The sequence below is a fragment of the Diadema antillarum genome, unplaced genomic scaffold (genome assembly GCF_040938485.1).
Source record: "Diadema antillarum isolate AM-2024a unplaced genomic scaffold, OU_Dant_1.0 seq00000207_RagTag, whole genome shotgun sequence".
NCBI lineage: Eukaryota > Metazoa > Echinodermata > Echinoidea > Diadematoida > Diadematidae > Diadema > Diadema antillarum.
In genome coordinates this window covers 311,232-337,736 of record NW_027271266.1, presented here as the reverse complement: position 1 = coordinate 337,736, position 26,505 = coordinate 311,232, and the positions used below count along the sequence as shown (strand labels likewise).

Genomic DNA, 26,505 nt, shown 5'->3' with positions numbered 1-26,505 from the left:
TCTAATGCAGATAGTCTGTGATAAAATATTATCGGGCTACCGACTTGAAAAAGCAGACTTCTTTTACTTTAGGTCCTTATTGATTGTAATAAATGTATTTCCTTTGTTAAAATTATCATTATTTTATAACACTTTGTTCAATTGAGTTTGTGCTATATTCTTGTATGAAAAAAGGACTAGAAATAAAAGGAAATCAACCATGTCAACCAAATAGAGCACGATTATAATGATATATGTTTGTATGCCAATAGTTGAAATCAATAAAACATATAAAGAAAAAAAAAACCAGATAAATAGAACAGGAGGAGAGTTTGCTGAAATCAAAATAAAAAACAAAAGTTTTGCACATCTCATCGATTGTGGTCAGTTCCATGCACTGTCTCTTAAAACCATGTGCAACTCAGTGACATAACTGTCCTACTCCATGTCCAATCTTCATGAAACTCATATTATGGTTCTTACTATCTCTATTTTCATGATTTTCATTTTCTTATTATCATCACTTCTTATTTTATAGCTCGAACGTCGATATTATCATTTATTACTTTAATCATAGTTTTCTCCGCCATCAACACTATCGGCATAATACACCATCAGAACTAATTTGACCATTGATTGTTCCCATGTTTTTAGTTAGTGCCGACCGACCACCATCTCCAAAAACAGCATGACAGGCAAAGAGAAGAAGAACGCCAACGGAGTGAGCGCCAAGGATGGTGGTAGCCATGACGACGGAGGATCCGACAAAGTCGTGCTGGAGCGCACGCTGGGGCTGAAGGAGTGCATTGGTATGGTCATGGGCATAATCATTGGTACAGGAATCTTCATTTCTCCCAAGGGTGAGTGAGCAGATCTGCGCTAGGGGTATGATGATATGTAATATTATGTTAACTCAACGCTCTACCGGTGATTGTTATACATGGCCATAGATGCGTCAGTGGGTGCAGCCTGCGGCTGTGAGAAAACAACAACAACAACAACAACAACAACAAACCCCAAGACAGTTTTCAGATGTACAAGTAAGACTATACGTCATTATGAGAAAACCAAACAGATATGCTTATCACGAAAGAAACCGAACAAACAAAACAACGGCAGATCATCAACACCAAACAGGCAAACAAACATAACGGATCCTGTCGGGAAACAAATAGCCCGAAACACCTAACCAAACCGCACAACGACAAGATTAATTTGCCACCATTGTTATGTGATCTTGTTAATCTACCTACTTTAAGTAAGTGCAACGCAAGGTTGCATATGTCAATCGAATTTCCTCTGTGTTGAGTCATCCAGGCCAATCTACTCGTAGAAACACATGCAATCCCTGGGACTTCCACAAGACTATTAGCTGAAAATGATTGAAAGATTACGTAACAACCGGCTCATATACCTATCCATAGTGAAACAACGCACAAAACCGCCCTTAAATTGTGGGTGATGTTCTTTATTCTGAAGGTTTTTTAATCCAAGATGAAATCAGGTTGGTTATTCCGCTACATTCATTCGAAAATGAAAAAAAAAATCGTTATTCCGAAGGTTTGTTGATCCAAAAATGAAATAAGGTTCCTTAAACCGGAAAGAGGTGCGTATTCTTACGAACCTAATTTCATTTTTCCAATTAACGGACATTCGAAATAACGCACATTTTTTTCGTTTTCGGATTTACGAACTTTCGGAATAAGAAGCCTTTAAAATAACAAACTGTCCATAACCGGATTTACGAGGAACTGTGAAGGAAAAAAAATCGTACTGTTGTCAGGAAACATGTGGAGTGTATATATATATATATATATATATATATATATATATATATATTTAACCATAAGAATATCATTGCATACTTCATCATTTTGATTAAAATCAGTTGAAAAAAATGAGCAACTCATCAAGAAATATATCAATAAAAATCAACAGAATCAGATGTAAATACATTATCATACCAAAATGTTATCACGATCACTATGTTGCTGGTAGCTTTACCAAAAATACTACGATTATTTTGTTGTCGTCTGTTTCAAATGAATTCTCCGTGTAGGATAAGCTCTGATTATGAAAAGATTTTGATTGATGGCAAGATATGTGAAATCATTACCACGACGTTTTTGTTAATAGTGATATTAATCGGCAATATTTTCGATTATTTAGTACATTGGATGCGACAGACTTTGTACATGGGTAGTGAATGCACTGTTCTATATTGGTGGCATTGAGAGACTTCATGAAATACAGCAAATTGCTTGAAGCTTTTGAATGATATGAATTAACTACACCGGAAGTCATAAGGGACACGTGTGAATATGTGTTATGGGAGGCGAGGAAGCGCCTGGTTTGAGTGGCAAGGGAGCATTCCCGACGGACAACGGCCAGGAAGTCTTGAGGTGCTATGATGATGGTGGTCAGCAACATTCCCGACGGACAACAGCCAAGAAATCTTGTGGTGCTGCGGTGACGGTGGTCACCGAGGGGCAGTCCATATTCTCGGACCATAGGGGCCAGTAGCTCCATGCCCAGACGTTCTCTTGATGGAAGCAAAGTGGACTACTGGAAAAACTCTCAAGCAGGAGGTCTCGAGTTCGAATCCTGCCCAATTATTCAGAGCCCTCTTTTACCAGCTATGTCCATTTTCAACCGGGTGTATTCAATGGTGGGATATGGATAATGGTAGGGACCCCTATAATATGGAAAGGCAGTGCACTACTGAAGGGGCTCATAAGTTGGGTACATCGTATCATGGTCATCGTAAACTTGCAAGATGCTACTGTGCCACATAGCACATCACAGCCAAAATGAAATAAAAAAAGAAATTAACAGAGCAAAAAATGGTGACGACGGAAGTTGATATTACCTAGGAGCTTATATAGAATCTACAATCTCGTAATAATGTTCCGGTTGTTCCAATTCTCGTTTACTGGTTATATAGGTTACACATTAACATATTTACCTTGTCACCCCGGTGGCGTGTAAATGCATTTTTCTCGCTGTGACTACTGTTTTGAATTATTTGGCCCTATGCCAACATTCGAGAGGAATTGTCCGATTTATCTGGCTTAGACAGAGTGTTGTTCTGCCATTTCGTGATGCGTTCTAAGACCCTTTTATTTTTTCGAAGACGTAACAAAGAACTTCGTCGTGAGCGAGATTCCTTTCGGTCTTCCGCCATATTGGCGATCTGTGTTATCTCTCATCCGTCTGGCTGTAATTATCGATAGAAAACCGATTACGATTTTCATGAATTACCCGGTAGCGTACTTCCAATGATATCGAAACCATCTGGACAAGCCGGTGCAGTCTGGTTATAATCGTCCCTGTGGCAACAACCTCGGCAACAACCATGCGCCTCATATAAATATGGTATTGACCTTTCAACCTAGGTTTCACCCCGTTTGTTTGATGTCACTTCGTGTTGGCTTACCCTCGGGTTTACCCCGTCTTTTAGAAAGTCATTGCGAAGGTCAGCAACCACTTTGTCCTCAGACGAAATAATGTATTCTGAATTGTTTTCTCTTCAGGAGGTAAAAAAACCCAACAACAACAAAAAGTCGGTCTGTGATCAGATGGGTTCAAACAGAGGGGGAAAAAAGGTAACTAAAAATAAATTTATAACGAGACTGACAGAGACCCTGAGCCATCTCCTTTTGTTGTCTAGTCTGAACAATTCCTTGTCTTTTGTTTGAAAGCTAGGAAAGTCATTCTGAAGGTCAATGCACACACCCAGCTTTGTTCTTTATAATGTGATGGATATACTTGTACGTTCCCACGTATGATAGTTCCAAACATGATCTGTATGTGGGAGTTTGCAAGAGAAGAAAAGGAAACACACATACAAAAACACACACACAAATACTGTTTTTGTATTTTCCATGATCTTTATTGATTGCATTCAATACATCTTCTAACTGGATACAAAGAAAAAAAAAATATACACATTGATACAGTTTAAGACAAATATCATTTTGCAGTATTTACTGCAATGTAGTCACTTAAACATCGACAATGATAGTAAATCAGTTGTAGTCAAACCAACTACGGTAACGAAACAATACTTATAATAACATATGCATTATATTCCACTTGAATACATACATGTAGACATATTAAATCATTTTCTTCTTGAATATAACCTAAAATTACTCATATTCCACTTGAAAGAGAATATATTCTATATTCCAAAAAGTAAGGTCCTTTCATACAACTAAAAAATGGAATCTTTTATAACAGCCCTACACATACACAAGTTGAGAATGACATCCTTTATAAAAGCCACACACCCACACCCACACACACACACCCACACACACACCCACACCCACACACACACACACACACACACACATATATATATATATATATATATATATATATATATATATATATAGAGAGAGAGAGAGAGAGAGAGAGAGAGAGAGAGAGAGATAAGTTCATGGCCGCTTCATTTCAATGCACGCATCTGGTATAAAAGGTATTGGCCGCAGGCCATACCTGCAGCGTCCGGAAATTCCAGGAAATGATAACACCGGCCGACTTCAAAATGAGTATAATAGCGTTGAAATGATAGCAATTAATGGTAGTACACCTGTAGAAATAGAAATAGAAATAGAAATAGAAATAGAAATAGAAATAGAAATAGAAATAGAAATAGAAATAGTAGTAATAGTACAATGTAGTAGTAGTAATAATAGTAGTAGTAGTAATAGTAGTAGTAGTAGGAGTAGTAGTAGTAGTAGTAAATGGTGGTGGTAGTATTTGTGACATTGGTGGCAATGATGTTGAAATATATATAAGACTGATGACTACACAAGTGTGTCATACATAGTTATTTCACTCCTATAGTGCTGCGGCAACAAGTAAAGAGTATATGCCCTCATAGCAGCGTGTCAGCTGTTGCCATTTGGGGCACGGCTTGTTATAAGCTCGGACTGTCGCGATTAAATTAATCTATAGATAAGCCCTCCCTGTGCCAAGGGCAATGGACAATGTGTGCACAACGCTATGGACTTTACGTGCAAGTCGGCACTCAGAGCGCCCAAAGGGTTAATCCCAGTGGAGGACCACGGATGGAGCTCTCAACTCACCCAAAGTATCTAGAACTGCAGGTTGTCGAACTCTGTCCACTGTAATTTTGATTTAATTACATTCTCGTAGCGATCCGTCGTAACTCTGTGAATGAAATCGTGTCTTCATATCATTTTGATTAAGACATGTGTAAGATATTTTGGTCCTTATTCACGTTTGGAATCCTCATCATGCGCCAGCATTATCACAACTTAATGTTTATCAATCTTAGCATTGCATCGGCCATAACCATTATTCTTGAACGGACAGGAATTAATGCTTGAAATATCAAATCCATGCGGCTGTTCAGCATCTTAAACGGTCTAGCCGACGCTTTAGAAAATTAAACCGTCTTTAACTTTTGATATGCGTTATAATGAAGATGCTGCATAACGTTATCTGTGTATAGGCCTATGTCTGGCAGTCATAAAGAAGAAGATGTATAATAAATCTTTTTGTATGTTAATGATTACAACGGATACTTACAGTCGTATAATTCACGTACGAGGCCGAGAGTACATGCAGGGGCCGGAGCGCCACCCCCCCCCCCCCCACACACACATTTTTTGTCTCTTACCAAAACTAACAAACAAACAAAACACACAAAACAACAACAACAACAATAACAAACGAAAACCGCGACTAATCCTGAAAGAGAGAGAGAGAGAGAGAGAGAGAGAAGAAAGAGGGGGGGGGGGGAGAGAGAAAACGAAAACTTTGGGAGGAACCCTCGGACTTTTCGAGGGTTCCGCCCCCAGAAGAGATTCGGAAGAATGAAGTTCACGCGCCAAAGGATAGCTTAGGCGTGCATGCATTCCTTACCGTGCTTTATACGGTAGGCCTACATCGTGTAAAGTGCATGGAAGGCCATCATACCAGTATTTTAAGTTCTCAATTGACTTTGAGGATATTCGATTCTCTGCTCGGATTCTGAGTCAGGAACCGATGTGAACTTTATCTTCATAGTCTATTACCTGCCGATATGTTCCTGCCCAATGTCTTTGCTAGCAGGCCCTACCTGGCTTTTCATTGGGGGGGGGGGGGGGGAGAAAAACAAAACAAAACAAAACAAAAACAAACCCGAAACCTGAAGATTGCTTGTGACTCCTGTGGACCGGATAGCTCTGCTTTTGCAGCTTGCCAGTATTGTTTCACATGGTGGTTCGATTAAGGGCATGGAAGGAACATACATCGGAAACTGTTTTGTGGGAATTCATCCCCTTTAGCCGGTTAGTGGGAGATGGCATAAAAGATCATATACAGACTGTCAGAGATAGCTGTCTCACAACATTGTTGCTCTTGATGATTGTGATGCATGATCGATGTCGTCACAATTGAGGAATTACATCGTAAAAATAGCATACATAGCTTTAATATATAGTCAATTAAAATGTTAGGCAAAATTGAAATTCTGCATTATTTTCTTAAGATATTTCCTGGTTCTTGAAGAGTCCTGAGGGAGTTCTGATTTCATTTTTGGAACACTCATCAGTATTTTACTCATCTGTTACATGAAACAAAATACATGTAAATTTCGATGGAGTAAGCGGCGAAGCAAGCCAACAAAGACAGTGTCCATGAATTTTCTTCGTTTTGTTGACACATCTCTCCATTTCATTAATTATATAATTTTCTTTAAACTAGAGGCAGCGATGGCATAAGATGATATTGCTGCAAATCCTTCTCAGCTGCTTTTGATATAAGGTTGTGGTTCTGCATGTCGTTCTCACGTGGCGAAAACTAATTGAGTGAAGTATACATGTCGCACGTTTATACATCTTGCAGATGCTGCTGTGTGAGTCCGGATAGGGTGTTTATTGTAGAACATAGTACATAATACTTAGCCAACCTAGATTATTATCGAATGAAGTATACTGGCTAATTTTGTACCAGTCTTTTTAATATCAAACCAACGGAAGTATAATATGAAAAAGAAACCGATCTATGGTGGTACCAGCGATATTGTCGATAGGCAATTAAACGAAAAATCTACCGGATTTCACATCGGGCTCGTCACTCACTTTGTCGTCGTCGTCGTTATTGTTGTTGTTTTCTTTATACAATTTATCAGTCATTGTTTTTGAAATGATGACTGTCCAGCCTTTTGACCATTACTATAGAAGCAATGTGCAACATGGAGGATGCGGGACTTTTGATAAAGGAATACTAAAGCGAATGCTTGTGTCATGGTTATGCTTCCATGCAGTTATAGGGTTTTTGCTTTCATGGTTCATACAGATAATTCCGGTTAGAATGAATTATCGGTAAACAAAAGTAGATTCTAGCGAATGTGCTTATGTGGGCTTATCATTGTGGTCCCATTATTGAGTTAAAAGCTCTCATCAACAGAGAATCGAAATAATCCATGTTGATAAACAGAGACAAATCTATCAATGCCCCATCTATTTTCGTGTATGTCCGTTTGATCAGTTGGACGCATTCAAACATTTGAATTGCCATAAACTGAACGTTTTTTATCTTTATTTCTGATAAAAATTGTGTGATCAAAGCTACTACCCTTCAGTTTGTTTTCATTTCATCCTTTAATTAAAGTCATTCTATAGAAGCTTTGTGGAGATTTCGGGCGTCATTACAACACTTTAGGAATGCTATATTATGTGGATGAGTGTATTGCAGTAGGATGTTTTGGTTTTGGTTTATTTCAAGTTTGTTTTGACGAATTGGAGGGCTCGCGCAAGTCTTTTCGATTGTTGTATTACTTCTGAGTCTTGCAGCCTCATAAAGGGCCCGACATTATCTCCCGGGGCCCGGGGCCACTAAAAATTGATGTAAGGCCATAAAATTTCCACCAAAAAAAAAAAAAAAAAGAAAAAGAAAAAAAAAGGTTATCTTTTGATGGCCCGATAGGGCAGGTAAATTAAAAAAGAAATCATATAAGATATAATTTCCTTTTGGTTCGGGCCACTACCAGTGACTACATTTCCTTTTCGGGCCACTAACATTTCAAATCAAGGGATTTTAGTGGCCCGAACGGGCCACCAGAGAAAAATGTAGCTGTCGAGCTCTGCTTATATTCATAATGAACAATGGTGCAGAAGGGTGAAAAATGAGAGGAGAAAAAAAAGACCATTAAAATTGAGGGGAAGGAGTAGAAGACGACGCATAAACCAATCTCCCTATCGATCTTTCTTTCCATCTTGTCTCTGTTTGAGCCAGGTGTCTTAGCGGGCGCTGGAGGGTCCCCTGGCTTGGCGCTCATCCTCTGGGTCATTTGTGCGGTCATCTCGCTGTTCGGCGCGCTGTGCTACACCGAGCTCAGCACCACATTCCGCAAGTCTGGCGGGGAGTTCACCTTCATCCTCGAGGCCTTCGGGCCGCTCCTCGCCTTCCTCAGGATGTGGACCTACCTGTTCATCATCCTACCAGCCGTGGCAATCGTTCAGGGAAACACCATCGCTAACTACCTCACGGCCCCATTCTTCTCCGACTGCGAAGAGGTGCCAATACACGCCATCAGACTCATCGGCATCGCTGTCATACGTAAGCTTAGCGCTGTTCCTTGCACAATACGAAAAAGTGACAAAAACAGTCATATTTAGGACTATTGTAATAATCAATTTGCCCTCTATAATTCTTTTCTCGCATAGATTTAGTCCTCATGAGGGCCACAACTTTCGATACAATGCTGTATGGTCTTGGGACTAATGGTATAAATGTCATGAAATTGGAAAACGTCGCTGGTATAACCGGTGCCACCAAAAACGCTATGGCGCTGCAGCATTTTCAGGATTTGAATGGGGATTCTCGCGGCGAAGCAAGAGCAAATGGACTGGATGAACTTGTATCTTTTTTCACTTACTTATCATAGTAGGCCTAACCTAGATTAATACTTCCTCCTATCAACAATATCTTATGCAGTTATCCGGGTAGATTGGATCGTTTATGTTGGCAGACATAGCGTTCATTTTATTTCACAACGCTCCACTCACTTTCAACCAATGGCTGTTCTTTGTGTTAGTCCGTGACATACTAGTATGCATGACATGTACATACGTTATGCATGACATGAAGAAAGAAAGTGTGATAAGGAGGTTCACCAGGATCAAGAACAATGACATTGTCATGGAAAGTGCAAAAAGTGAATGCGAAAGTAACGTTTGTTGTCAAAGTCCAGTTTACATTAAAGAGGAGTAGTTACTAGGAGTCAGTGTACTGTCCTGACATAGTTAACATAGACAAAAAAAAAAAACCGCACAAAAACAAAAAACAAAAAACAAACAGCAGACACGGGATGAAACCAAAGCACACGGAATCCCAAACGCCACAGTAATAGGGTAAACCAACAAGCACGATTTCCCCCATATTCGCAGATATGGATTTACAACCATTTTGTATATAGCTAATAATGACACACTTTGTAGTGAGATATCGGGGCTCCTGCGTATACAGTAGATGTAAGATAGGGCGGGACTAAAATAGGGATTGAGAGCTCGATCCATGGTCGGATGAGACTTTGGAGTTATTAGGCCTCTTAGGAGATCTTACATTCGATCTTGCACGGAGCAAACAATCATCAAGACAATTTATGTTACCCACAATGATCCGAAAAACCTGTTATTGCCTGTCGATGACGAAGACTGTCAATGATTATGGCCAAGCTCTTTAGATTATCAGTGCTAATAATAATAATGATAATAATAATAATCATAATAATAATAATAATAATAATAATAATAATAATAATAATAATAATACATTAAATTTATAATGCGCTTAATACAATGTTTCGTAGCGCAAGGGAAAAAGACGAAAGAAAAAGAAAGGATAATGAGAGAGAACAACAATTCAGAAATACAAATTACATACTTTATAAGTAAAAAAAAATACATCAGTGTGTGCCAGTAAATATCTCACACATAAAATGCCAAGGAGGCTTTCAATTCAATTCAATTCAAATTCAAATGATTTTATATCCACATAAAGTAATACAAAGCAATATAATGATATCGATAATGTGGACCATAATATATTATTCAATAATAGCTTTAACAATGCGGACTATATATGTTATTACTGATGGTGTCGAGTAACCATCATCGACGGTCTCAGTAGGGGACTGCTTCTAACAATCTCAATCTTTGTATGGATCGTTTACAGTGGCACTTGGATTCATCAACAGCGTAAGCGTGAAACTAACCACACGCCTCGTCAACATCCTGACCGTGGCCAAGGTGGTCGGTCTCGTGGTCCTCATCATCTCCGGTCTCATCTACCTCGGCAGAGGTGAGTTTGAGCTAATGTTCGAAGTTGATTGGTTGGAGGTGAAATTGTCGTGGATGACGTTTTACTGGCAAAAATGTTAGACAGTTCAGCGGTGATTTGTTATGTCAAAAGTTGTAAATACCCCATGGAGAAGTGTCAGAAAAGCAATGTGACCTTGTAACTTTGAACGACAATAACATTATCGGATATTTAGATAGTAGAAGACTTGTTTAATCAATGTTAATCATTCTTACAATTCCCAAGATAACGATCTCCGTGATAATCGATGTTATTACGATCAAAAGGACAGATGTGCTTTCATCAAAGTGCTTTGCGATTACAAATGTCAATTGTTAATACTTTCTTTCCTGAGTGCTTCATCATCCCTCGCATCACACAAACAAAAAACCTGCATCACGCGTGCATGCTGTATATTGTCTGTCGCACCTTCGACAACAAACCTCAATGCATAAAGCATTGTCAATATTGCTTGCCCTAAGTTCATGATGGCTGTAATAAACTCCAAAATATTATAGCATTCAGTTACTATGACTTTATGCGCTAGACTTGACTTAGACTTCTTTTGAACATAGAATATACCGAGACAAATGACTGTATATACTTTTTATGTCATCAGATTTGGCGTCCCTGAAAAGTCCCGAACATATAGACAATCATATAAATGTCAAATGGAAGCGCAGATAAAGACAATCACCACAGAGCAATCACTGCTTGTATCATAATACGAGTGAAATAAGTTTATTATACTATCTTTTCACAATCTGCAATGCCCTCTTTTGTTTTACGCAAATCCATGTGTCCGTGGCAGGTCATACGGAGTACCTGGAGAACGCCTTCCAAACCTCGATGAGTATGAACATTCCCCTTGCCATCTTCAGCGGCATCTTCGCTTTCGACGGCTGGTAAGATTCGACTCGTCAATCGTACCCAATGAGAAAGAGAAATAGATTTAAAGAGAAACTCCATCACCTCCGTGCTCAACTCGAAGATGATATATAGAAAAAACATCCAAATAAACATAACAATGAATGTTTCATCAAGTCGGACGAAAGTTTCAAGAAATTATTTTTAAAAGTTTATAATTCTAAGTTTTCAAGGTTTTTCAATTATAATGACAGTGAATGGAAATCATAATTTTGATGAGTTGATGTAATAGCCTCACAAATCCCCTAATAATTAGTTGTTGGTTTTTTTTTTCACAGATCATCGCTGTATTCACGACTCCAAAAATGAATGGAAATTGTGTCTGCATCATATCATTCTAGAGTTGCCTTTATAGCAGTGAAAAAACTTGAGATATTGATACAGTTGCTAAATTTGTGACATTTTCATACGTTCGTAAACAGGTTTGGAATCATGGCAAGTAACAGTAATTGCAGTGTGCATTATAACAATAGAAATACTCGCAGTTGACTGATTGTTGTCTTGGTGTTACCATGGAAACTTTCATTATCGACTAGGATGCTGTCGACAGTACTACTCAATGAAACGGAAAGTGATAATAGTATCAGGTTTCCGTCTGCCAAAAAGAGCATGGCGTGGGTTGTATGTTATCCATTGTCAATTAGAAATAACAGTTGTTGTTTTATGCATTTTTTATCTTCTATTTACTTCTGAATATCACCTACATGTGCCATTATGAGATAAAAATTTTGCCATTGACAATTCTACCCAACAAACTCCATAGAAAACAAAGTGGTCCTAATAAAAGTTGGTCTTAAAAACAATTAAGACTACTTTGTTTATGGATATCCCAGCCATTTCAGAACCGATTTTCATCAAATAAGGTTTGAATTTCCTCTCAGAATTGTATGCTCTTTCATATTCCACAAGTGGTTTCTCATTATCCCACACACAAAAAAATTTAACCCCGAAGCCCCATCTCAACCAAAACTAAACGATCCCTTTAACACTTGGTATATTATCAATGACTTGCATTGTAGGGAATCCGTGAATACTGTCGTGGAGGAGATCAAACGGCCAGAGAGGTGAGACAGAAAAATACGACTATTGCAAATAGGTACGATCAATATTTTGATCATAATCTTCACAATCACGTCTTGCTTTCATGCATGGTGTGATTGCGCATTAACAACCTTGAACAATCAAGCAAACGGGCAAGCACTTGGGGGTTTGTTAGCCCTTTCACTGCCAGGGACACCAGATACTGTACAACGCCAGGGTGTTTCTGTGTCGATAGGCACTGAAAGCGCGCACAAATATTGTAATGGTTAAACAACCGATTAATGGATTATCATGCACGTTGGTATTTACATGTTAAACGCGTCCCCAACCATGCACTGCGATCAAGTTTACAATGTTTAGCACCATGAGTGAATAATGTTTCAAAGGAATGTAATGTTAGTATAACTCTTAGGGGAAAAGAAAAAACATTGATCCAAAAACGATCAACATGGAAAGATATTTAAACGGTTGATAGTTCCTTTTCCCTTTAAATTTGAGAGGCAAAATATTGCGGGTAAACTGGAGCCGCTTTGCAAAATAACTGGTTATTTATCATATACAATATCAATCTGTTCATCCGACCAGTACTCCCTGTTTTTTTTCCCATTAGAAATGTTCGTGCCATTCGTTATTTCTTTCATCCGATCGCCTATCCTCCGTACGGTTATGAGTGAGCAGTGCCGATCAAATTGCATTGATGGCGTCAGATTGAATTGGGTCCTCTTGAATTGTTTCCTGACTACTCGATAAACAGACTGGTTGTTACGTCGATCATGAACACCTGTTAAACCAAGGACCAAATGATAATGGGTCTTTAACACGAATTATCTGACATCAATTATTCCGACCTTATTGTTGCACTTCAAACCATGACCAAAAAAAAAAAAAAAAAAAAAAAAAAAAATGGAGGGGGGGGGGGGGGGAGGCGGCGGGGTAGCAACCACACAACAGCACCAGATTACACAGTCGAGCGACGGTAATTCATATAGATCAAAATGCGCCTTTAAGAATTTAGAGTTTTAGACATGACAACATACCACATGTAGAAAGAAATGTACCAAATTTTAATTTCTGCCGACTATCAGTGCCATTCATCACGACAATTCTGGTTAGTTTCAACTCTACAGGTTGATAACAATTACAATTATGTTCCATCTTTAGCTTGGTGAGTTTGGAGTTCCTTTAAGTGTTTTCATATCATTTCTCTCAGAAATGTGCCCCTTGGGATTTCAATCTCTCTGACGGCAATCACTGTGATCTACCTCATGGCCAACCTGGCTTACTTCACGCTCCTGTCACCTGCACAGATCCTGGCCTCAAACGCTGTCGCTGCGGTAAGTTATTGATAGACCGTTGACTTTTGTAATTTTAGTGTCACTACCAAAAACAAACAAATTTCTAGACTGAGAAAAAAAGAGAATGATATCGAATGCTGCCTACAATACAAACGGAATGCAACAGTTCAGTAAATAATAGCGCGAAGAGTTTATAGCAAAAGTTGTTCAGAAGTAGGCTGATATACGATTGTTTTCATTAGCGGAGTATTTTCATCTGAAGACTGGTACAGGGACAATTGTATCTATTTCCAACCACTCCAATGTGTTTCGGATCTTGAAATCCAATTTATATGCAGTTATAGTTGTTTCCATATCGGGGTAAATCTCTGACAAGCTCCTCGGTTGCGAGGAACAACCTTTGTCACAAATATAGTCATACAATTTGAAATGTTATTATATCGCTTTATTTTATCACCGTTTATCAATAAGGCTTCTTGTAACAATATGGCGTCTTGTCGTGACTGTAAGTGCGAGGCCCCTAGAAACCCTGGACTGCCAAATACAGACCTTTTCTTGACAAACCTATCATCTAATACAGAGTGATGTTCTCTGAATATTGTTGTTGGATTGGATCTCTTGTCCAGGATTTCAGTGTCATAGCTCTCGGGAGTTGGTCCTGGACTATTTGGGTCTTTGTTTCTCTTTCCGCCATTGGAAATCTTCTCGGAAACTGGTTCGGACTCAGCAGGTATATGAATATAATATCTCTTCCTATTCGTCATTGAATGTATATATGCTAGGATTGAACTTGTATGCGATCTGTCTATTTCATTTCATTTCAATCTATTTTCATATTTCTCACATATATCACAATAAAGTTTATAAATACAAAAATTATACAAAACATAAATTAGATGAAACTTCACCGGAATGTACAAAAGTTTGTCTTAGTATAAACTCAAGGTCTGCATACATGCGAATTGAACTGTGGTCATGATGCGAAAAATATGATGGGGCCTGCGTAAAAGCATTAGCTTGTACAGCCGCAGGTCCCGTGATAAATCAGATTAGATTAGGGGAAGTTTAACATAAGATATTTTTAAGACCATACTATAACTGGGGGAACCTATTACCTATCCTTTCCTATCCTATTCTATCCTATCCTATCCTATCCTATCCTATCCTATCCTATCCTATCCTATCCTATCCTATCTTATCCTATCCTATCCTATCCTATCCTATCCTATCCTATCCTATCCTATCCTATCCTATCCTATCCTATCCTATCCTATCCTATCCTATCTTATCCTATCCTATCCTATCCTATCCTATCCTATCCTATCCTATCCTATGCTATCCTATCTATCTATTTATCTATTTATCTATCTATCTATCCAGGGGCGTCACCAGCTTTTTTTCAAGGGGGGTGCGTTTTGACACTAAATGTTTACGAGATTTTTTTGACAGACATTTGGAATATAGGAAGCTCTCAATCCCTAGACTTTTACTGTTTTTTGAGGGAAACCAAGCGGGGAAAGGGCACCTGGGGGGGGGGGGTAGTATGCGAGGGAGCGAGCAAGGGTGGGGGGACGGTGTGGAAGTGCCGGAGAGGGTGGTACCCCTTATAAATGGATTATTGAATGACGGTGTGAAACGACAAATTACTCCCAGCGATATCAGGGGAATGGCATCACGACTACATGTGAGCGAGCGGAGCGAGCGAGCTTGAAAATTTTGACATTTTACAGTCCAAAAACTGCCGTTTGTAGCCATATATTTTTGCTTTGTAAATTAAGGGGGGCGCACCGGGCGCAACTGCTGGCAATTACAGTACTGGCAGCAACATCAGGTGAATGGCATAATAATCAAATGCGAGCGAGCAAAGAGAGCGAGCTTGGAAATTTTGACAGTCCAAAAATTGCCGTTTGTAGCCATATTTTTTCGCTTTGGAAATAAAGGAGGGGTGGGCGCAACGGGCGCAACTGCCGGTAATTACTGGCAGCAATATCAGGAGAATTGCATAACAATTAAATGCGAGCGAGCGAGCGAGCGAGCTTGAAAATTTTGACATTTTACAGTCCCAAAACTGCCGTTTGTAGCCATATTTTTTTGCTTAGGAAATTAAGGGGGGGGGGGGGCGCACCGGGCGCAACTGCTGGCAATTACTGGCAGCAACATCAGGTGAATGGCATAGCAATTAAATGCGAGCGAGCGAAGAGAGCGAGCTTGAAAATTTTGACATTTTACAGTCCAAACACTGCCATTTGGAGCCATATTTTTTCGCTTTGGAAGTAAAGGAAGGGTGGGGCGCAACGGGCGCAACTGCCGGTAATTACTGGCAGCAACATCAGGAGAATTGCATAACAATTAAATGCGAGCGAGCGAGCGAGCGAGCTTGAAAATTTTGACATTTTACAGTCCAAAAACTGCCTTTTGTATAACAGCCGTATTTTTTTTGCTTTGGAAATTAAGGGGGGGGGGCGCACCGGGCGCATCTTACTGCTGGCAATTACTGGCAGCAACATAAGGTGAATGGCATAACAATTAAATGCGAGCGAGCGAAGAGAGCGAGCTTGAAAATTTTGACATTTTATAGTCCCAAAACTGCCACTTGGAGCCATATTTTTTCGCTTTGGAAATAAAGGAGGTGGGGGGGGGGGGCGCACCGGGCGCAACTGCCGGCAATTACTGGCAGCAACATCAGGAGAATTGCGTATAACAATTAATGCGAGCGAGCGAGCGAGCTTGAAAATTTTGACATTATACAGTAAAAAACAAACAAACTGCCGTTTGTAGCTATATTTCTTCGTTTTAGAATTTAAGGGGGCGCATCGGGCGCAACTGCTGGCAAATACTGGCAGCAATATCAGGAGAGCATAATGATTACATTCGAGCGAGCGGAACGAGCGAACTTGAAAATATTACATTTTACAGTCCCAAAACTGCCGTTCTTAGCCATATTTTTTCGCTTTGGAAATTAAGGGGGCGCACCGGGCGCAACTGCAGGCAATTATTGGCAGCAACATCAGGTGAATTGCATAATGATTAAATGCGAGCGAGCGAAGAGAGCAAGCTTGAAAATTTTACATTTAACAGTCCAAATACTGCCGTTCTTAGCCATATTTTTTCGCTTTGGAAATGGCGCACCGGGCGCAACTACAGGCAATTACTGGCAGCAACATCAGAAGAATGGCATAAAGATTAAATGCGAGCGAACGGAGCGAGCGAGCTTGAAAATTTTGACATTTTACAGTCCCCCAATTGCCGTTTGTAGCTATATATATATATATATATGTGACCCGCTACAACAAAAAGGTCCTAAAGTCGCGCACGGTCGAAGCCGTGAAAATCGAGTTTGAAGTCAGAGCATTAAAATTGGTCAAAACTTACGATTTTCTGATTTTGATATATCATTGGAGTCTAACATGTCTTCTTTCATCTGTTGAAATTTTGAAGCAAAATGATCAAAGGAAAGATTAAAAAATAGCGTTTTTCTGAGCCATGTTTTTGGGCATTTCAACGAAGCAGAAACTGGTTCGAAAATTTGGATTGAGCGCCACAGATAGGTTCCGCCCCTAACAACGACCAGAGTGATCTCATTGGTCAGTTTGCTGCTTGCTGCTAACCGAAGCGTGAAGCTCGCACACTGCCCAGTCGACTGGTGCGTGCAGGCGGGGTGCGCTATGCTCAGCCGCTTCTCACATCCTGGTCACTGATTGGTTGGTGAGGAGACCGTCGACGCTGATGTGCTTGAATTAACTCTTCGGGGGTTGCTAGGGCTTACCTTCTATTGTCCAGAGGTGAAAACTAACTTGTGTGTCCCTTGATCGCGATTGCGTCGAAAGGAAGACTTTTAGGGCGCTTTTCTCGAAACAGTGATTTTCCAGACGTCTCGACATGCTCTCTTTTAAACAACGATATCTTCGCAGCCGATTATTTTTATAAGATGTGTTATATATCAATTTAAAGCAGAAAGATTAGGGGATTATATCATGCAATTTTCAAATAATCGACCCCGCCCGACTTTAGGATCATTTTGTTGTAGCGGGTCACATATATATTTTTTTTTTTTTTTTGCTTTGGAAATTAAGGGGGGGGGGGCGCACCAGGCGCAACTGCCGGCAATTACTGGCAGCAACTTCAGGAGAATGGCATTACGACTAAATGCGAGCGAGAGGAGCGAGCGAGCTTGAAAATTTTGACATTTTACTGTCCAAAAACTGCCGTTTGAAGCTGGATATATATATTTTTTTCGCTTTGGAAATTAAAGGGGGAGGGGGGGGGGACGCCCGGTGCGCCCCTCTCCCTGGATCCGCCACTGGTAGTCAAGGGTGTGGGTTTATGTTCATGACTGGGGGAGGTATGACCAGTGAGGTGGCGTCGAAGTGACCAAGCGGGGAAAGGATGTCCAAAATCTGCACTTTAGAGCATCCCCTAAACTAATTGTGCGTGTTTGTTTGTGTGTGTGTATTATGTACATGGAAAAGTTAGGAATTAGCCCAGGTCAAGTCTTTTTATTGGCAATGCAAGACATTTTTACATAGACTAGTATGTAAAGCAACACTGCAAAATCAATGATCTAGCTTTGATATAACGAAGCGTAAGGTACAAAGATGTACATTCTACATCACATTGCGCAACATTGTAGCGACTCTTCGTTCGGATGTACTGAGTACACTGCGCACATCCTGCTTATATGCAGAATGCCAACCAGGAATCACGCTGAATCACAATCTTTTGTCGGGTCCGGGCTTTTTGAACAATGTTTCACACTATATACCTATCTAATTATGGTTAAAAGAAATCATAGAAAAATATCTTATTTCTTGATAACCCTTTCATTCAAAAGCAGTTTAACACTTGAATTACTATTTCGGTAAGTCTTTTTTTTTTTTACCAACGGATTGGGAGGGGGGCGCACCCCCCTCCCCCCCCCCCCCCCCCTCCGTAGTTACGCCACTGCTTTTGGGTGAAATAATTGGACAGATTTCTTGAATTCTAAAAAAAAGCAGGAAAATCTTTTCATCGCGGATATTATGATTATGTGGGATGGGGCAAACGTGTATAAGTGCTCCGTATGGTACGGATGTACAGTACGGTCGATAAATAGTAAACACTGTAGAATACTAATAGATATGTACAAAATCAGTGCTGCCAGAAACAGGGGTGCGAATTGATTTGTGTGTGTGTGTGTGTGTGTGTCCCAGGTGCAAAATGTTAAAAAAAAAATTGAAAAGAGTAATTATTTAGCGTCCGGCGTTGAGGTCGCTCGCAGATTGATTTTTTTGTTGTTTTTTTTTTTTTTTTTTTTTTTTAAGGATCTGAAGGGGGGTGCGTTCGCACCCAACGCACCCCCCCTGGTGACGCCCATGCTATCTGTCTATCTACCTATCTATCCATCTATATGGTATATCTGTCTGTCTGTTTGCCTAACTATCTATCTATTGATCAATTTATGTGGGGTCTATCTATCTAGCTGTCTATCATAATCATCCATCTGTCAAACTTTGTGTTTCCATCATTCTTGTGATTTATCTATATATGCGACGGTACCAGGTAATTAGGAAGGAGTTTTGATCTCATTTGACCAAATACTCTCTGAGCAAATGTTTAATCCCTATATCACTGACTAAGTAATAAGTAGGCATATTTTAGTCGCAGCTAATCGGGCATTGAATTAAATTGAGCTACAAAAATTGACAAATGTTGCTTTCTTTTGATCTTGTCATTGCCTAGAGACCGTGATGGGAAGTCATAATGTAGGGGAGACCCAGGAGAGTTGAGCCACTTTTTACATAATTTGTCATATTTCCCCCTAATTGTATTTTGGGCTGAAGATTTTCTTATGATTGGAAGTTAGGATCATATGTCATAATCCAGTTTTGTTAATTATACGGAAGGTGATTGCATTTCAGAATAAGAGCCCGTTCAAAAAAAGATGTCAAATGGCACAAGTCTCCTGTAGGACGAGGAGAGTTGAGCATATCCGCAATGAGAGTTGAGCCACCCATGGGAGAGTTGTGCCACACTGTACTAAGGAGTGGGAAAGTCGTATATCTCGTGGGGATGGGCCCGCATAAATACATTTAATGTGCTGTTCTTATCGAATATCACTATTTTGTAAATTGAAATACAATGACTCTAACAAAGAACTATGATTTTTTTTTTTTTTCAGATAGAAAGAACTTCAAGATGGGCTTTCCAAGTTGTAGACATATTGATGATGTCATCGAAATGTTCTGACTTTAGAGTTGGCTACCTGGGGCCGACAATCAATAACTTTAAAACACTTCCATGACATATGCTCCGGCACGAATTGCTAATGTTGGAGTTTACACAAACCCTTACCCCTACCCTCTAACCCTAACCCTAATCCAAATCCTTACCCTGCTCTGACCCAGAAACTCAATCATACCCACGAGGCTCACTCTCTCTTCGGAAAGATATTAAAGGACAAGTTCACCTTCATAAACATAAGGATTGAGAAAATGCAACAATATTAGTAGAACACATCAGTGAAAGTTTGAGGAAAATTGGACAATCGATGCAAAAGTTATGAATTTTTTAAATTTTTGTGTTGGAACCGCTGGATGAGGAGACTACGACAGCTTGTGAATCATATGCGTACAACAGTATAAAGAAAATGTAAAAGAAAATTCAACATATTTTCACTTTTTTCGCATAATAAAAGAGCACTTGACTTGCCTCTTTCTAAAGGCAGGGGGAATAATATTACCCATAACATGTGTCGGTAAGGAGTCAGGGGAATGTGTACTTTTTTCAAAAGATGGAATTGTGTGAAATTCTCTTTATATTTTCCTTATGTTGTTGTACGCATGTGACATCTAAGTTATTCATACACAGCAGTAGTCTTCTCATCCAGCGGGTACTGCACAAAAACTTCAAAAATTCATAACTTTTGAACGGATTGTCTGATTTTCCTCAAACTTTCAATAATGTGTTCTACTAATATTGCTACATTCTCTCAATCCTTATGTTTATGAAGGTGAACTTGTCCTTTAATGTCAGAGCAATAATTGTCGGCGGAGCATATGTCGTGTCACCCTTTAAAACACATTCATCAACACAATAACTTCTTTGAGAAATCATTACTCATAAAGACAATAATTGAGTAAGCCAAAAACCATTGGCAGTTTAATTAAAACTTTAAAACAACATTAAAACACAACTGATAATTATAACCCTTACTTAGATCTTACAATGCTTTTCAGAGCTCTCTCAAACAGATATGTAACCTTGAACAGGAGATAAAGATTGTAGTGCGTGGAAATTAATATGACATTTTGTTTCATTTAGCTCACGTCAGCTTCAGGCTATGCTATTGATATTTATGTATCATCCTCTTTGTTGTGAATTTCAATTTCCATGGGGTTTCATTCAACGTCTAAAGACAACAAGGGGCCACAAAACTTTCCAGAATCGCCTGAATACAGTCACATCTTTTCCAGTCACATCCTTTCAAATTTCAGACGATGATATCATATTGTTAACAATATCTGCTCAAAAAATGTAGTCCCATGAACAACTTGGCAAAACAATACAAGATAACAAAATGACCTCAACAAATGATTTGTTAGATTCAACGAAATGCAGAATACCATGATTGCAGTGTGAACCAACGCAACTTTAACAATAATGACACAACATAATGATGGTGCCCTTCACTCTTAGAAAAAAATGTCCTGATTAGAACCTCTTCTTGTCCCGTATTTAAGATTCTTTATAGACCCTTTTTGTATAGGGTTCTATAAAGAACCCTAAACAAAAACGGTCATTTTTCTGTTTATCCATGTATCCCTTGAGTGTCATTCGATATACACCAAATGCTCGAGCGGCAGCTCGAACACTGTTCAACTTTTTCAACTACTTTTGCTCCTCGCTGGAGCAATGCTGGATCACTCCCACGGCCTGATGTCCTTTTGTATATTTGTGGCATTGTCTGAAAGAAAAGTAAAAATTTGTATAAATATGATATGGTAAAAGGAGAGTTGAGCCATGGATCATGTCTCCTCATGACGAGTGGCTCAACTCTCCAAAGGTCGGCCATTTTTGCATGTGACTTAAATACCACTAGAGCAGTTGCATTATATTTAACCAAAAACATCAGAAATAATCAACGATGCAGAGGCTACGCGTTGCCCATATTGCGACCAAAGTAACTGCTAGTATATGAATAATAAGAAGGGTCTTACCTCTAACTCTCAAATCCACTTTTCAGCGCGATATTTGGTTTTCCTTTCACAAAATCTCCCATGAGGTACCATGGATCTTGTTGACTTAACTGGAAAGAAAGTTATATAATACACTACCAGCAGAGGGAGTTTTAACTTTTTATCTAAAGTGCAAGTGTGAGATTTAGGGGGTGGATCAACTCTCCTTGTGGCTCAAGTCTCCTGGGTCTCCCCTACCGATGTTTTCCTATATTAGCAAAAAAGTCCATGATATTATGAAATGCTGACGATGCATCAAACCTCGAGATTGCCAAACATCGATTATATGAAAATAACAAAATTATTATTATTATTATTATTATTATTATTATTATTATTGTTATTATTATTATTATTATTATTGTTATTATTATTATTATTATTATTATTATTATTATTATTATTATTATCAATAAACATGCTACTTATGATTTTGCAGTCGTTGGTGTTGTACATCAAAGTTTTGTGACTGCGAGAATAAGCTGTATAACAATGCAATTCTCCTTGCATCAATAGGCTTTTTTTCGTTGCTGCCCGAGAGGGACTCTTGCCCAACATTGTGGGAATGATCAACGTGAAGCATCGAACGCCCATTCCTGCGGTTGTCATTATGGTAAATATGTATCACGTATCATATCGTCCAATATTGAACACTTTAAAGTGACAATTAAGTACCACATGCTGTATTTAAAGTGAGTTGATTTGATGAAAATCACTTCAACAAACGTGATTGTGCAAACGAATGAACTGACTTTAAGAGAAATCTAAATCAATGTGTATAAGGCTATTATTAGTTTATGACAGAAACAGAAAAAAATAAATATGCATAATCAAAGACAAAGAAAATAGATAATAAAGAAGAGAAAGAAATACTATTTGATCAAAATTATTATGCTTAAATTTAACCGACGTATCTCAAATATTTGCTTTAAGACAACAGTCACTGGGCGGACATTACGACCTTGACTGATTAGCTGCAATCAGAACTCGGTGATATGTCCTCTTACCCTGCAGTCAATATTCGATTGTCATTTGTACTAATCAATGCTGATGCATTTCCACCCTTTCCCCTGACCTCTGACACTTAGCTTCCTCTCGCAATGATCTACGTGCTCTTTGATGACGTCATCGCCCTCATCAATTACATGTTGTTCGTCATCGTGGCGTTCATGGCCATTACAGCGTGTATCATTCCTTACTACCGGTGGAAACATCCCGACATGGAGCGACCCCTCAAGGTGACTCGAAGATAAAATTGAGTGAAAGAAAAGAAAAAGCAAAAGTTCAAGTTCACTTGAACAGCTAAAGTAAAATCAAACAAAACGAAATTATAAGAGCTTCAACAAATTCAGTCACAAAGTAAGAAGTTCATGGAACTTAAAGTTTACCATATCCCAGATAATAGTACATGTTTTGTCTCAACCTGGTCTCATACGTAACCTATGCGTTGATGACGTCATGGGTTCACAAGCCTCCTATCGCTCGCACACCAACCTTAACAAAATTTTGAACTTCTGTAGTTATATTTCTACTGCTGGAATCAGTTTGCTTACGATGAAGTTGTTGCTGAGTCAGTCACTCAACGATGAAGCTCTTGATCTGCAACGAGATGACTTTTTAAACGGTAAACGCGGAAAGCCTTCAAATTCGACGGCAATGGTGAACTGGTCTAATGCTGTTATGGTAATATACAAAAGGAAAGAAGGGTTATGTTCTACAAGAGATATTTATCAATATATCAAAAGGATGGTATAGTATTGGTTGAGGTGAGAATTCAGCTTTTAACCTTTTCCGAGATATTTAGAAACCACTTTATAAAATGTTAAGAAGCCTTTTAGTCTAAGAGGAATTCAAAGTTTATTTGATGAAAATTGGTTTTGAAATGGCTGAGATATCCAAAAACAAAGTAAAACAAAGCGATCTTAACAAAAAGTTTGTCCCACCTTTTATTAGGATCGCTTTGTTTTGGATATCTCAGCCATTTTTCATCAAATAGACTTTGAATTCCTGTTAGAATTGTATTCTCTTTCATATTTTCATAGTAGGTTTTTCATCTCACAAAATCACTAAAAAACAAAAAACAAAAAACAAACAAAAAACGTTGGAAACCTCAAATCCATCTCAACCGAAACTGTACGAATGCAAATTATTCATGTGGACATACTTTAACTGTCACTGTGTTCCCCCCCCCCCCCCCCCTCCAGCTCCCACTCTTTGTGCCCATCACTTTTATCCTCGTTATCATCTTCCTCATGGGCCTCTCGGCCTACACGGATCCGATCAGCGCATGCATAGGCACCGCCCTCACGCTGGCCGGCATCCCCGTCTACTTCCTCTGTGTCAAGTGGAACAAGCCGGTCTGGATCAAAGAGAGGATAGGTAAGGCTTCCATCAGGCTGTCTGTCCAGAGCCCCATTTCATAAAAGATGTTAGGATGGCAAATCTTGCTTGAATGGCAACTTCCAATAGCAACAGCCAATCAGGAAGCTGGATTCTTGTCGTTACTATTGCCATCCCAGCAAGAGTTGCTATCATGTCAACTTTCCTATGAAACGGGGCCCAGATGACCACTCCTATAATCATCTACTATAGTGGCAAGTTATAGGTCCATGTCAAGAGAAACAAATCGGTCAGGGTGAAAGAGAGGACTAATAATGGTTTCATTGGCAACCTTTCGATTTCAATCATAACAAGGTGATTAATTCACCAGATGTGAGAACTCGTTCTCACTGGTACCCTGAACTGCATTATCTACTTTCATTGGTTCGACCATTTAGGGTCCAATATCAATTTAACATTTTTTTTTAAAATCATAACAATGGTCTCTCTGTTGAACTCTTTTGTGGAAATGTGCATATCACACGCATATCTTCAACTCATTCACCTTGACTTCTCCTAATGTTCATATAATTTTCAGTTGCTGTGGAGCTCAGTCTGCAAAAGTTCTTCTTTGTGGTGTCGCCGGAAAAGAGCACTGTATCGGAGGACGACGGCGTCGAAGAAGCGAAAGACGGCGGCGTGCAGAATGGCGAGAAAATGTGATCCGGTCTGTCTGTGGCGTCACAAACGAAGTCACGCTTAAAGACAAAAGAATGATTGATCATTGATAATGTTTTTGGCAGGGACTGCAATGCAATGGGGGAAAAATTGTGTGAGATTGTATGGTTCTTGCCGTAGTTTGTTGTCGTTGTTATTGTTATTGCTATATGTTTGTGCATTTGACTCGATCGATGGCAACAAAACGAACGATTAGTATGAAACCAGTTGGAAGAAGTAATCGAGTTATGTGACCACAAATGGATGGATTTTACGCATATAATCCCGAGTAAATAAGTGCATGGCTAGGAGTCTCAGGAAGAGCTGCGCATTAAGCCTATAACAGTCTTTAAAGAAATGATTGGTCAGCTTGGATGATTCACTTCCGTTGATGGGGCTAAATATTGCCAACGTTGGGGTTGTTGGGTTTGCAGTATATCCTTTTTGTATGCTCCATCAGGTACACTTTCCACTGCATCTCGATATAGTCTGAGGCTGAAATGATTATGTATGTCTGGATGTGTTTGGGTATTGGACTAGTGAAAGAACTGACAGTTTTGATGTCATGTTTGTATGAGTAATTATTGTCGATGGTCGAAAGAAATGGAATGAGTGCAATAACTTGAATTGTGAATTATATTGGTGCTACTTGTAAAGTGCACGCAAGAAACTGTATGATATAATAAATATTATATGCTGCACAGGGTGTAAGAATATATCCAAAACCATCACCCATGTATCTTGAAGGAAGAATATCATGCATATTTTGGACAAGGTACAGCGAAAAGAATTAGACCCTATATGTCTGTATGTGCGTGACTATTGAATTCTTGCCCTCTCTGTGGTGTGTTCTTGTGAGCAATGCAGTCACCATGTGCTTTGTAAATAGTAAATTTAAAGGGTTTGTCTGATTTGTTTGACTTGATTTATTTCTGCATTCAATCAAATACAAATTGAATATTGTATTTAAAGGTTGAAATGCTACTCCATTTCAGAGAAAGGTGCTTCATTAGAATCGGACTTAAGAAGAAAAAAATTAAGGAATTTTTACATCAGAGTTCCACTCGTATTTTTTTTTTTTAAACGAAGCAATACATCGGACACAGCCACATGGGGAGTAAACGAGCTACATTCTGATATAGGCGATGATGTTAGCGTTCATATCCAACCAATTGCTTTGTTCACGGAGCCACTCACACACTAAAAAGATAAAAACAAAAACAAAAACAAATTGTATTATAAAAAATATTATGTCTTATGGTTGTTTTAGTCTGATCTGAAGACAGAATCAGCAACCATACTCTGAACTGTTGCCCACCTCCTGCTCCATCGGGAAACCAATCAAATTCCAAACGAAATCCTCCTGAGCCAAAGAGGAAGTTTATGTGGTTATTATACTTGACACAGCTTATCGCGTCAGCTGTAAAACGAAAACTGTCCGAATAACCTCCTTCTGACACTCTACATCCTTTCACTGACTGTCGAAAGTCGGTCTGATACTTTTGACAAGCCGATGACTGTCATCTCTTGTTGGTCATCGGTCGGATGTAACACCCTGGGTCCGTTTGATCAAACAATCTACAATCACCATGGCGATAGCTACACGGTGAAAGGCAATCGGTTGTGGGCGAGCAACTCATGTGGCCATGCAGTCTGTTAGTGATTTCTGTAACTTGCAATTTACTGATTACCTTTCC

General features: G+C 39.2%; 1 protein-coding gene across 1 annotated transcript; it reads left to right on the top strand.

Annotated features, from left to right (window-relative positions):
• Window positions 1-667: 667 nt before the first annotated feature.
• On the top strand, window positions 668-24,814 carry LOC139728974 (Y+L amino acid transporter 2-like). The gene is made up of 11 exons (XM_071639900.1): window positions 668-839; window positions 8,233-8,556; window positions 10,174-10,299; window positions 11,108-11,201; window positions 12,243-12,287; window positions 13,475-13,598; window positions 14,186-14,289; window positions 22,289-22,385; window positions 22,861-23,010; window positions 23,977-24,151; window positions 24,690-24,814. The coding sequence occupies exons 1-11, from the start codon at window positions 668-670 to the stop codon at window positions 24,812-24,814; spliced, it is 1,536 nt and encodes a 511-aa protein (XP_071496001.1).
• Window positions 24,815-26,505: the final 1,691 nt, after the last annotated feature.

Excerpts from the sequence above, each read along its gene's own strand:
- LOC139728974 (XM_071639900.1), top strand. The coding sequence starts at position 668 with ATGACAGGCAAAGAGAAGAAGAACGCCAACGGAGTGAGCGCCAAGGAT. Across the intron at positions 840-8,232 it reads AATCTTCATTTCTCCCAAGG|GTGTCTTAGCGGGCGCTGGA; the intron begins GTGAGTGAGCAG and ends TGTTTGAGCCAG. Across the intron at positions 12,288-13,474 it reads GAGATCAAACGGCCAGAGAG|AAATGTGCCCCTTGGGATTT; the intron begins GTGAGACAGAAA and ends CATTTCTCTCAG.